This window comes from Pogoniulus pusillus, chromosome 33 (genome assembly GCF_015220805.1).
Source record: "Pogoniulus pusillus isolate bPogPus1 chromosome 33, bPogPus1.pri, whole genome shotgun sequence".
Taxonomy (NCBI): domain Eukaryota; kingdom Metazoa; phylum Chordata; class Aves; order Piciformes; family Lybiidae; genus Pogoniulus; species Pogoniulus pusillus.
Genome location: NC_087296.1, coordinates 11,396,069 through 11,409,439, shown reverse-complemented (window position 1 = coordinate 11,409,439; position 13,371 = coordinate 11,396,069). Strand labels below are relative to the sequence as shown.

At 48.6% G+C, this 13,371-nt stretch overlaps 1 protein-coding gene across 6 annotated transcripts in view; it reads right to left on the bottom strand.

Annotated features, from left to right (window-relative positions):
- NCOA7 (nuclear receptor coactivator 7) overlaps positions 1–13,371 on the bottom strand; it is a 105,824-nt gene that overhangs the window by 46,510 nt on the left and 45,943 nt on the right. For all 6 annotated transcript variants that reach the window (XM_064170270.1, XM_064170268.1, XM_064170274.1 and 3 more), the window contains one exon: positions 6,924–7,177. In XM_064170270.1, the coding sequence (XP_064026340.1) occupies positions 6,924–7,177 (254 nt within the window). The remainder of the gene's footprint in view (positions 1–6,923; positions 7,178–13,371) is intronic.

Genomic DNA, 13,371 nt, shown 5'->3' with positions numbered 1-13,371 from the left:
AATTTCAGGCCATTTCCTCTCATTCTACTTGGGAGAAAAGACCAACACCCCCACCCACCTCACTCCAACTTCCTTTGAGAGAGCTGTAGAGAGCAATGAGGTCTCCCCTCAGCCTATTCCAGACTAAACAACCCCAGTTTGTGACATTTCCCTTCACCAGCCCCAGCAGAACCAAGACAACTCTCTTCTTGAATTCTCCCAACATACTTCCCCTTCCCTTCCTGCACGCACACCTGCCGCAGCCTCACCGTGTGCTCTGTGCTCAACACCTTTCCTCCCTCCCTTCAAGGGCCACTTTTCAGAGATGTTAAGTGCACTTCCATTTAAATATACTTAAGAGCCTAAGTGCTCACTCTTCCTGAAAAGCCAGGCCCTGGGACAAGAGAGCCTTTGGAGATGCATCTGGTTCTTTTGGCGGTGAGATCAGTTCTAGCTGCACAGACACCATCTGCGCCGCTCCCCAGCCTGACCTCTGCAGACCAGAACACAAGATGTCACTATCTTAAATGCTACTTGGAGTAACTGCTATTGTAGAACACACCTTCTAGAAGAGATCAAATCCTGGCATTTTCCCCCATGGAACAGAAATTCCACTGTAACTCTCTTTAATTTGCTGTCTCAATAGCAGTAGGTACTACCTATGGGCTACAGGCAAAACACCTCCCTCTGTCTTGTACTTCAGTTTTCCAACAAACAGCTCATCCACCAAGATGACCACATTAAGGAGGATGCCACACAGGGAGAGCTCAAGCAGCATTACAGAATCACAGAATCTCTTAGATTGGCAAAGCCCTTCAAGCTCCTCAAGTTCAGTCATCAGTTTCACACTGAGAAGTCCCTGACCAAACCAAAGCCCTCAGCACAACATTTGATCACTGTGAATCACTATGGTTGGAAAGGACCACCAGGAGCATCCAGTCCAACCTTCAGCCCAGCAGCCTTCATCACCAGACCACAGCCTCAAGCACCACAGCCACTCTCCTTTTAAACACCTCCAGGGATGGAGACTCCACCACCTCCCTGGGCAGCCTGTTCCAGTGCCTGACCACCTGCTCAGGAAAGAACTTCCTCCCAACAGCCAACCTAAACCTCCCCTGATGCAACTTGAGGCCATTGCCTCTTGTCCTAGCATTAGTAACTGGGGAGAAGAGACCAGCTCCAGCCTCACTACAACCTCCTTTTAGGTAGTTGCAGAGGGCAATAATGTCCCCTCTCAGCCTCCTCTTCTCCACACAAAACACCCCCAGCTCCCTCAGCAGCTCCTCACAGGCCATGTTTGCCAGAGCTCTCCCCAGCCTCATCACCCTTCTCTGCCCCTGCTCCAGCACCTCAATGTCCCTCCTGTACTGTGGTGACCCAAACTGGGCACAGCACTCGAGGTGTGGTCTCAGCAGTGCTGAGCACAGGGGCATGAGCACCTCCCTACTCCTGCTGCTCACATCACTGCTGAACCAGGCATTAAGATCAAGATGTTTCCATGCAAAATGTCAGTGCTAACAACATTACCTCTAGTATTTACTGCTCAGATCCAACCTCCTGCCTGAGGACAACAGCTTCTACAAAACATCAACTAACAACCCAGCCTGACCATAACCTGGTGGCCTTAACCCTGATCCACTGGGATTTGGAATAATTTGTTCTTATTCCAGAACAAGTGATCTGAAACCAGCTGCCTTGCAGCCATTCATCCACCTCATCCTTTATCTCAACATGGTTTCAGCCCCCAACTGCCTGAAGCTTCCTAACCAGTCACTGTCCACTACTCCCAGTTCACACACATAAGTTATTCCAAACCCCTTGTTATTTTACACAGGCAATTAACAATCCAATAAACTTTTGCCTGTGATGCTTACATTTTGAGAAGCTGATTCAGGAAGCAACAACTTATTTCCCTTTCACTATTCCTTCTATCTACTCTTGTGCTGTCTGAAGCCAACATAAAACACAAAGGTTAAAGCAAAGTCTCAGCGCTTGGGGAAATTCAGATCCTGTTCCTCTTACTGTTGTGTAAGCAACTCAGTGAAAGAGTACTCCAGTTTGGAAGTCACAGACTGCACTGGGTTGGAAGGGACCCTCAAAGGTCCTCTTGTCCAACCCCCCTGCAGTCAGCAGGGGCACCTCCAACTAGATTAGGCTGTGCCCAGGACCACACCAAGTCTGATCTGGGATGTCTTCAGCGATGGGTCCTCAACCAGATCCCTGGGCAGCCTGCTCCTGTGCTTTACCACTCTCATTGATGCCCCATCTAAATCTCCCCTGCTCCAGCCTCAAACCACTAACCCTTGCCCTGTCACTCCTAGCCTTTCTAAACAGTCCTTCCCCATCCCTGCTGCAGCTCCCCTTGCTGAAATGTAGCTGCAAGGTCTCCCCAGAGTCTTCTCTTCTCCAGGCTCCTCTGCTACACCCATAGGATTGACCAAGCCCCCAGAGACTAGGGCTGACTACAGTGAGATAATTACCAGCAAGAACTGATAAGGATTTTCTCAAACCCTAAAACTTCAGAACTTAAGTTTTAATTCTACATTTTTACAACTAATGTCTTAAGGAAGTCCTCAGCTGCACCCTACTGTTGAATCATTGTACCAGGTAGTACAAAAGACAAAGCCAGAACTCAGCAGCAGAAACTTTGATTTGCAACTCAGATCATTCAGATGAAGCAAATGACCTCACTATTACAAGCTAGAGTGCAAAGTGGGTTCAGCAAATGCCCTGCTTTCCTGTTTAGTATTTCATACATTTCCACTGCATTGCAAGCAGCTTTCAACTCTGAAACAAAGTACTGCTGATATCAGGCATGGGAGTTGCCTCTGCTGGTTCTGTGCCAGTCAGGGCAAATCCCACCCCACTCTGAGTGATGAAAACTGCTGTGCCCTCTCTGTTTTATTTATTAACATTTGTTCTTGGCCAGCTACCCAGAACACTTGGAGGCTTTCTGACAGCACACATGCTGTGCTACTCCCAAATCCCTCTCTGCCCGAGTGATGGCAGGGAGAAGGAAGCCAAAAGAGCATCCATTTTCTGCCTCTGGACTCTGGGGAGACATTCTGGCACCTCCTGCAATACACTATCTCATTAAATGGGCACAGAGCATTTTCTCTCTCACATCATTTAGGAGTCCTGCATGTTTTGGACAGAGATCAGAGCTACAACAGGAGATTTTGTAGTCTCACCTCCCACTCGTGTGCTGCAGAAGTTGAACAGCATAGAATGAGTGAGCAGCACGGCCTTGTGAGTAGAGAGCAGAGCCATAAGCTAGTCAGCTGGATTTGATTTGGCTGATAAAAGTGACTGGGTGACATGGGACAAGTCACCTAAATCAAGCTTCTCTTGCTGAGGCATTCTTTAAAGGAGATCCATTTCTCCCACCTGACAACTGCTTCTGTTTTCAACCCAAATCAGTGCAATTTAGGACTACTCTGCACTTCTGGTATAAAAAACATAACATGCTGTGCTGGAACAAACACCTGGATGAAATTCAGAGCCTAACTAGGCTCAAGCCTTACTGTTATATGCTGCCTGCTCTCACAGGGTCACACTTTTTCCTGTTTCAGTATCTTCAATGGCAAAACACAACCATCCTCATCCAGTTTAGCAATTCCTGACAGGAGTTCTGCTTTCCTAATGTGACAGGAGGCCACCTAACAGATCTACCCCCAGAGATGTGCATCCTGCTACAGAGCCAAGAAACTGCTGCTTCCTGGCTGTTAAGTTCCTGCAACTCACCTTACATTTGACAAAGTGTTTTGGAGCTTGTAACACATGGGGGGAAGAAAGCAAAATTGGGAGAGGAGAGGAAGAGGAGAGGGAGAGGAGAGGGAGAGGAGAGGGAGAGGAGAGGGAGAGGAGAGGGAGAGGAGAGGGAGAGGAGAGGGAGAGGAGAGGGAGAGGAGAGGGAGAGGAGAGGGAGAGGAGAGGGAGAGGAGAGGGAGAGGAGAGGGAGAGGAGAGGGAGAGGAGAGGGAGAGGAGAGGGAGAGGAGAGGGAGAGGAGAGGGAGAGGAGAGGGAGAGGAGAGGGAGAGGAGAGGGAGAGGAGAGGGAGAGGAGAGAGAGGAGAGGAGAGGGAGAGGAGAGGGAAGGAAAAGAAAACAAGACAGAAAAAGAGAGAGAAATAAAAATCATACTGAACCTTAGCAAGCCAACACCTTCCAACAAAACCTGACTTCCCACAGACAGTGTGCCTGAACCAAGCAGCCAAGCTGCAGAAGCAGGTCTGCCAGGTCAGCCCATGAAGAAGGGGACAGCATCCTGGGCACTGGCCTGCACAGCCATTGCACTCTGTCAGAGTGACACATTCTGGGAAGTCTGAAATCAGATCACTGGAGCAACAACAGCAGAAAGGGTAAGAAAACACTTCCCACATAAACCAAGAGATGCAGTAAAAATAAGGGGAAAGGAGTGCCACTGCCCTTTGTTCTCAGCAAAGGGCAACAAAGGCTATCAGCACCTCTGTTGTTTAAGGCAAGAAAACAAGGGCAAGAGCAAACTGCACCAGGTGAGGTTTAGGCTGGATATGAGCAGAAAGGTCTTGACTGAAAGGGTTTTCAAAGACTGGCACAAGCTGCCCAGGGAGGTGGCTAATTCCTCACTCCTGGAGGTGTTTCCAAGAGGCAGAGATGTGGTGCTGAGGGACTTGGTTGAGAGATTTAAACTAGACGTTAGGAAGAAGTTCATTAAAGTGAGGGTGGTGAGACACTGGCACAGGTTGCCCAGGGAGGTTGTGGATGCTCCCTCCCTGGAGGTGTTCGAGGCCAGGCTGGATGAGGTCTTGAGTGACCTGTTGTAGTGGGAGGTGTCCCAGCCTATGGCAGGGGTTTGGAACTGGCTGAGCTTTGAGATCACTTCCAACATAAACCATTCTATGCTTCTATGGCTTAGCCCCAGGCTTGGTAGAGTTAGACAATGGCTGGACCTGATGATCTTAAAGAGCTTTTCTAACTGAAATGATTCTGTGGTTCTGCAAAGCAGTGTCTTATGAGGTGAGATTTGGAGACTGAATGGTACAAATCACTCCAGAATTCCAGAACCACTGAAGAACAACACAAGTGCCAAGAGAAGAACAAAAATTGAGTCTACACTGGAGAAACCTGGCAGTGGGAACTGTTCAGCCATCAATACCTGACACCGTGAGGTTATTTCCAACAGTGCCAGCCTAGTGACAGTAGATGCAGAGAACAACCCTGCCTGGGGAGATGGATGCCAAGCCTGCCCCGGGGAGATGGATGCCAAGCATGCCCCAGGGAGATGGATGCCAAGCATGCCCCGGGGAGATGGATGCCTACCCCGCCCCGGGGAGATGGATGCCTACCCCGCCCCGGGGAGATGGATGCCTACCCTGCCCTGGGGAGACGGATGCCCACCCTGCCCTGGGGAGATGGATGCCTACCCTGCCCTGGGGAGATGGATGCCTGAGGTTCTTCCTGGAGAACTCTCAGCTCCTCCTCGGCTCGGCCATGCCCCCTGCCGGCCGCAGGCAGCAGTGCAGCACAGCATAGAATAGAATCATAGAATCAACCAGGTTGGAAGAGACCTCCAAGATCATCCAGTCCAACCTAGCACCCAGCCCCAACCAGTCAACCAGACCATGGCACTAAGTGCCTCATCCAGGCTTGGCTTCAACACCTCCAGGGACAGCGACTCCACCACCTCCCTGGGCAGCCCATTCCAATGCCAATCACTCTCTCTGACACCAACTTCCTCCTAACATCCAGCCTGTACTTCCCCCCAGCACAACTTGAGACTGTGTCCCCTTGTTCTGTTGCTGGTTGCCTGGCAGAAGAGCCCAACCCCACCTGGCTACAGCCTCCCTTCAGGTAGCTGTAGACCTGTATAGCACCTGTATATCAAGTCAGGAGCCACTCCCTTCTAAGCTGCACCTCTGCCTCCTGCCTATGAGAAGTCTTCTAAACACTCTTCTCTACAAAGCATGGCAGGGAGCACCACCAGCCCCCAGTTCCCAAGCACTGGAACGGCCTCCCCATGGAGAAGCCAAAGCTTCGTTCCCTGGAAGTGTTTCAAAGAGGCAGAGATCTGGTGCTGAGGGCCATGGTTTAGTAGCAGCCTTGGTGGAGTTAGGGAATGGTTGGACTGGATGACCTTAAAGGGCTTTTCCAACCAAAACTATTCTGTGAGTCCTTCAGAGTCAACCACTCATGCACACATGTGTGAACAGTGAAGAAGTCTGCTTTGAGGACAGTTACCATTTTCTGTTCCCTTCCTTCTAGGATTCCTTGCAAGATGGAATCAGAGTTTTCTTAATCTAAGAGTTCATTCCTACAAAACACCAAGAGACAATTTGGAGGGAGAACTATTTCATAAATCATCTTTGAAATAGCTAACAAATTGCAATCCAGAACTGTAAACAGACACATGTTTGACTCACCTCACAGATTTATGCATGAACTGATTTCTTTCTCAATTACCTGCAAGTCTAAACCCAAAAAATTGTATTTGTGATTAACCAAGCTACTGATACTGTTGGGAGGAGTGAGGGTGTAACAAGTTCTCCAGCACACAAGACCTTCAACACTTCGTTTTAAAATGAGTAGGTAATTTACTTACTTGTTCACACTTCAACAGACAAAATGAATAGGAATTAAGATGGAAACCTTAAGCAGCATTGTAAGGCTTTGAAGCAAATAACCCTGAGCCTCAATGCTACAAACCACAGAAGACAACCCTTAAAAAGCAGTCAAAATGCAAGGCAATAATAAACTTGCACATTTTAGACCTGAGAAACAAGGAGAGAGCTCTCTCTAGAGAGCTGCAAGGTTAAAATTACAAGCAGGTGACATTCAGGAGTACGTAAATGTTGCTTGGGGCTATCCAAAGCCAACTGCCCTCTTACAGATGGCCTCCAGGATAGGACACAAGGACATCATGAAGAGAAATACATCTCAAAGCACTGTGGCAGGAACTCAACTCACCAGTAGTGTAATATCTCTTGAGTTCTGTGCGTCTGATGTCTTTCAGCTGATTGTATTTCTTCTTTTTCTTCTCTTTGTCTGGAGCAGTTTCCTTTTCCCCAGCACATTTACAGGTGTCTTCTGAGGAACTGATTTGCTCCAAAATAACTTTCCTTTCCTCATCTTTCTCAGGAGATAGTTTGGAAATAGGAGAGCCAGGGGAATTGGCAGAGACGGTCTCAGGGTTTGGTTTGGCTTGCCTTCTCTTTTTCAAACTATGCAGAAAGAGAAAAGCCACAACATTAAGATGCAGCCAACCTCTACAGACACACCTGCCAATTTGATTTTCAAAAACTATTCATTTGATACCAGAATTCCTTACAAATGTGCAAACCCCAAACCCTCTGCATCAGTAAATCCATAGAATCATGGAACGTCATAGGTTGGAAGGCACTTTACAGATCATCTCTCCCAACCTCCCCACCATGGGCAGGGACACATCTCAACTAGACTTGGCTGCTTGAGGCTTCATCCAACCTGGCCTTGAGGCATCCACAACCTCCTCTGGGCAACCTATTCCAGTGTCTCACCACCTTCATACTGAAGAACTTCTCTTAAGCTCCAGTCTAACCCTGCTCTCCCTCAGCTTCAAACCATTTCCCCTTCTCCTGTCTCTAGACACCCTTAGGAAAAGGCCCTCTTCAGCCTTCCTGTGGCAGGCAGCTCCAAGCTCTCCCTGGAGTCTTCTCCAGGCTGCACACCCCCAGCTCCCTCAGCCCATCCTCATAGCAGCCCCTGGATCATCTTTGTGGCTCCCTCTGGACTCGCTCCAATAGAGCTCCGTGTCCTTCTTACGCCGGGGACACCAGGACTGGATGCTAATGGATATCATCTTCATAACAACAAGAAAGGTTACAAAGCTTTTACTGTGGAGGAGGAATGGACAAAAAGCAACAAACAACACTGAAAAGCTGTTCTGTTTTAAACCATCACACATCTGAACAGAGAAACAAGACACCGAATCCTGTTTTGGAGATGAAACTCCGGCTAAAACCTCAGCTCATAATGCCTGATGATGCAACAGGTCACAGTTTCACAGTCCACTGCTCCAGCTTTAGAAAGCCACTTGTTTGGACATAAACTTGTTATTTCTTTCCACTTCCTCCAAGGTTATGTCCCAGTGGCCACTCGTGCTGCTCCACATCTGTTCTTGCACTACCACCAAGCATCACCCAGCAGCTCCTTCCTCAACGTGACCACCATGGCCACGAGCTGCCTGCGTGGGAGCATTTTCCAGCTGCTAGAGCTCTGCTGACACAAATCTTCATGAGCTGCCCATACATCTTCCAACTTATCACTGTAGTAACAAGAATGTTTTATTCTTACAAGACTCCTTAAAGTACAGCTTGAGTGAGAAAGGTGCCTCAGGAATTCTAACATGGAATTCTTTGCAAGTCACAAGAAATTATTCTGCCTCTCTGCTTGGCTCTGGCGAGACCTTGCCTGGACTACTGTGTCCAGTTATAGGACCCCCCAATGCAAGAGAGATATGGACCTGATGGATTGGGTCCAGAAGGCCACAAAGATCATCAGTGGGCTGCAGCACCTCTCCTATGAAGACACACTGAAAGAATTGGAGCTGTTCAGCCTGGAGAAGAGAAGGCTTCAGGGAGACCTTATGTGAGGCCACATCTGGAGTACTGTGTCCGGTTCTGGGTACCCCAGTTCAAGAGGGACATAGAACTACTTCAGACAGTCCAGCACAGAGCCACAAAGATGAAGGGAATGGAACAGCTCTGTCACAAGGACAGACTGAGGGTGCTGGGGCTCTTTAGCTTGGAGAAGAGGAGCTTGAGGGGAGACCTCATTCATGTTTACAAAGATGTAAAGGTGAGTGCCCAGAGGAGGGAGCCAGGCTCTGCTGGGTGATGCCCAATGACAGGACATGGGGTAGTGGTGGAAGCTGAGGCACAGGAAGTTTCATGTAAACATAAGAAGGATTTTTTTCACTGTGAGAGTGACAGAGCACTGGAACAGGCTGCCTGGACTCTCCCTCTCTGGAGATATTCAAAACCTGCCTGGATGTGTTCCTGTGTGATCTGGTATAGGTGATCTACAACTACCTGAAGGGAGGCTGTATCCAGCTGGGGTTGGGCTCTTCTCCCAGGCAACCAGCAATAGAACAAGGGGACACAGTCTCAAGATGTGCCAGGGGAGGTTCAGGCTGGATCTCAGGAGGAAGTTGTTGGCAGAGAGAGTGATTGGCATTGGAATGGGCTGCCCAGGGAGGTGGTGGAGTCGCTGTCCCTGGAGGTGTTGAAGCCAAGCCTGGTTGGGGCACGTAGTGCCATGGTCTGGTTGATTGGCCAGGGCTGGGTGCTAGGTTGGACTGGATGATCTTGGAGGTCTCTTTCAACCTGGTTGATTCTATGATGATCCTGCTCTGGCAGGGTGGTTGGACTGGATGAGCTTTCAAGGTCCCTTCCAGCCCCTGAAATTCTAGGATTCTATGAACTACATTTCAGTATCTGAAGGGGACCAAGAGGAAGGCTTGGGAGGAGCTGTTTAGAACGGCTTGGAGCGATAGGGATGATGGTTTGAAACTGGAGCAGGGTAGATATAGGTTGGACCTAAGTTCTTCACACAAGAGTGGTGGAGCACTGGGATGTGGCTGAGGCTCCATCTCTGGAGACACTCAGGATCAGACTCAATGTAGCTCTGGGCAGCCTGTCCCAGTCGGAGATGCCCCTGCTGTGTGGAGAAGCATTGGACAAGATGGCTGTTGAGAGTCCCTTCCAACTGGACACAATGTATGAACCATCATCTTCAGCACTGCCTTTGCTCTGTGAAAGCCAAGGCTGACTTCACTAAAGCAGTCCTCACTCACAGTCACTGACACATGCCACTGAAAATAAAGATCTAATTTATCCAATGCTCCTTTTCTCCAGTCCATTAACTTCTTAGTCACAAGGCACCCGAGGGAAGGAGCAGGATACTCATCTTGTTGATGCTAAAAACTTTTGTTAAACACCCAGGAAGAATTATGCAGGGAAAACACAGACACTGAGTCATCACAATCAGGGGAAAGGTTACAGCATCTCACAGCACTGCTCTACAGAAGGGAAAACTTAGTACATGAACTTATTCACACGAAGCAGCACTGCACAGGTTCTTCCTCCTCCCTTCCGAAGTGTACACTATCAAGGTATTTTTTCAGCCTCCAACAGAAAAAGGGATACACAAAGCATTTGAGAATGACAGGAAGACAGCCCAGACGACCCTCCTTTAGTCAGTTAGTTGACTAACATCAGAAAACAGTTTCCAAGTTTACAATATCCAGCTTCAGACCTCTTGGAAGGATCAGTTTCTCAGGCCACATGATGGATGCTGCCCAGAGAAACACTTCAAAAGCAGGTCTGACAAAAGCTGTGCCTGCCACCTACAGATGTACACACGTTTCTTAAATGCCTCCCAAAACACTGAGTCAGGAGATTGATGTTCTGCAGTCACCTTGTGGGTGGCTTAGCCTGGAAATCAGAAGAAGCTTCTCCACTGAAGGGGTTCTCAAAGACAGGAACAGGCTGCCCAGGGAGGTGGTTGAATCCTCATTCCTGGAGGTGTTTCAAAGAGGCAGAGCTGAGGTGCTGAGGGCCATGGTTTAGCAGTTTCACTTGCTAGAGTCAGAGAATGGTTGGACCAGATGACCTTAAAGTTCTTTCCCAATCAACATGGATCTGCAAGCCTGTAGTTGAGTGAGGATGTTGTGGTTCCCCACTCATTCAGAACCACTCATTTCTAAGACACTCAGTAGCAGCTCATGTTCTGTACAGCAAAAGAGACTGAATGTGTGTGTGGAACTTTACACATCAGGTCCTGACTAACTATGAAAACAAGCTACAGGGATTTCTAACAGATGGAAGTGAGTAACAACAAATGAAGTGTTTTGTTTAGACTAATGAACATCTGTGCATGCAAAGGAAGCTTGGTTTGGACTAACATGCCCAAGTCCTGATCAAAGGCTGCTGTAGCAACTGCAAAACATCACACACACAGTATCACACACACAGTATGATGAGGGTTGGAAGAGACCTCACAGATCATCAAGTCCAACCCTTCACCACAGAGCTCAAGGCTAGACCATGGCATGTTGCAGACAAAGCCTTTGCAGAGCAGCCCTCTCCACTGAAGAGGCAGATGCTTATTATGGTTGATTCCAGACTCACAAATAAACACAGCCCTGGTGTTATACTCCAAGGAATCAACAGCTTTCCCATATCTGGGCATATCATAAGGTACCCAAACCACCTGCATCAGCACAGGAAAACTGGCAAGCACCCCCTGGCAACCCCACTTGTACTCATAGTACCACAGACTTCCCTCCTCAGGTACCTACCTTGCTTGTTTTGATTACAAACTCTGTCCAGCAAGCTTTCTGTAACAGAAATGTAGCATCTCAAAGCAGCAGTAAAAAGCTGCCAGTGGGAACACAGGACCCTTTTTTGCAGGAGCCTGGAACACAAGCCCTGAAAGGAGAGGCTGAGGGAGCTGGGGGTGTGCAGCCTGCAGCAGAGGAGGCTCAGGGCAGAGCTCATTGTTGTCCACAACTACCTGAAGGGAGGCTGTAGCCAAGTGGGGTTGGGCTCCTCCTAGTCAATCAGCACCAGAACAAGGGGACACAGTCCCAAGCTTTGCCAGGGGAGGTTCAGGCTGAACATTAGGAAGCTCTTCACACAGTGATTGGCATTGGAATGGGCTGCCCGGGGAGGTGATGGAGTCACCATCCCTGGAAGTGCTTTTAAAAGGAGGCTGGATGAGGCACTTAGTGCCATGAGTTAGTTAATTAGAAGGTGATAGGTTGGACTCCATGATCCTAGAGGTCTCTTCCAACCTGGTTAATTCTGTGATTCTGTGAAAAGGGCTCAAGTCCCTCACCTACCTGAAGGGAGGCTGTAGCCAGGTGAGGTTGGTCTCTTCTGCCAGGCACCCAGCAACAGAAGAAGGGGACACAGTCTCAAGCTGTGTCAGGGCAGGTCTAGGCTGGATGTTAGGAGGAAGTTGTTGGCAGAGAGAGTGATTGGCATTGGAATGGGCTGCCCAGGGAGGTGGTGGAGTCGCCGTGCCTGGAGGTGTTGAAGTCAAGCCTGGCTGGGGCACTTAGTGCCATGGTCTGGTTGCTTGCCTAGGGCTGGGTGCTAGGTTGGACTGGAGGTTTCCTCCTACCTAGTTGATTCTATGATTCTAAATATAAAGAGAAAAACCTCTCTAGAGGTGAACAGTCCTTATGACAAAAGTAACAGCTCCCACCAGCATATTCCCTAAATCATAAAAATCATTTTGGTTGGAGAAAACTTTGAAGGTCATCAAGTCCAACCAGCCTCTGACTCTAGCCAGCCTGTTGCTAAACCCTGTCCTAGCACCACATCTATATGCCTTTTAAACACCTCCAGAGATGAACACAGTCATTTCAGCTAATTTTCAAAGTTGCCATGGGCAACATTAAGAACAAGCAGCAAAATCAGAACTGCTCCATTAGTGCTGGCAAAGCAGAGCAGAAACAAACATCTGAACTGACAGCAACAGAACTGCCTAATGCTTCTCTGTGCAGTGTTTCCATCTTGTCCAGTTCCCACATACCCCAACCCACCAAGAGCTCCTCACACAAGCTGAAGGACCTCCAGCACACAGCTGCTGCAGATGGGCAGTGTCACTGCTCAGGTAACAGTGATCAAGAACTTGGGTACTCCACAGTTTCCACTCCACCCTACAGCAGGTGTTGGATTTTCAGGCAGTTCCAAGCCTACTCCTTCTGCCCACTGCTCTGTTTCAGAGCACTGACCACTGAACTCTCAAAGCAGTGACCTCTAGTACTGCACTCACAGGCTTGCTGAGATAGGTAAGAACAAGAACATAAACACAGATAAGAGAGTCTCTCTCTGGGCTTTGGGGCTGCATGAACTTCTCTCTAACCTAACTTGCTGCCTGACTAATCTGTCTGCTTCCAATTCCCCCCTGGCTGACCTTCAAAACTCACCTTGAGGCAAAGTCTGGGGTAAGGCAGAGGGGTGGGAGAAGGTGGAAGGGTGGCTGGGAGCCGCTCCTGGGGACTCTGGTTTCTGGGAGGGCTGTTGTGTTTCTGCATCACTTTTTAACTTGTCTATTTCTGTCTATAGCTGTAGACATTGTAAATACCTTCTGCTAAGCTGTAAATATAAAGCTGCATTCAATTGCCAGCTCAACTGAGCCTAGTCTGGGTGACCTTTCTTAAGTGTGGAGGGGATGGGTAACACTCAAACCATCACACTCCCCTGAAAATCAGAGGGGCACTGTGAGCTGGTTGAATCTACCAGTGATGGACTATGCAAAATTAATCACCTGTATTAACTTAGCTATCCAGGCAAAGACTGTTAACAACTATGAGAACTGTTTATTAGCATTAAAACTTGCCAGAAAGCTTATTCCCAAGGTTCAA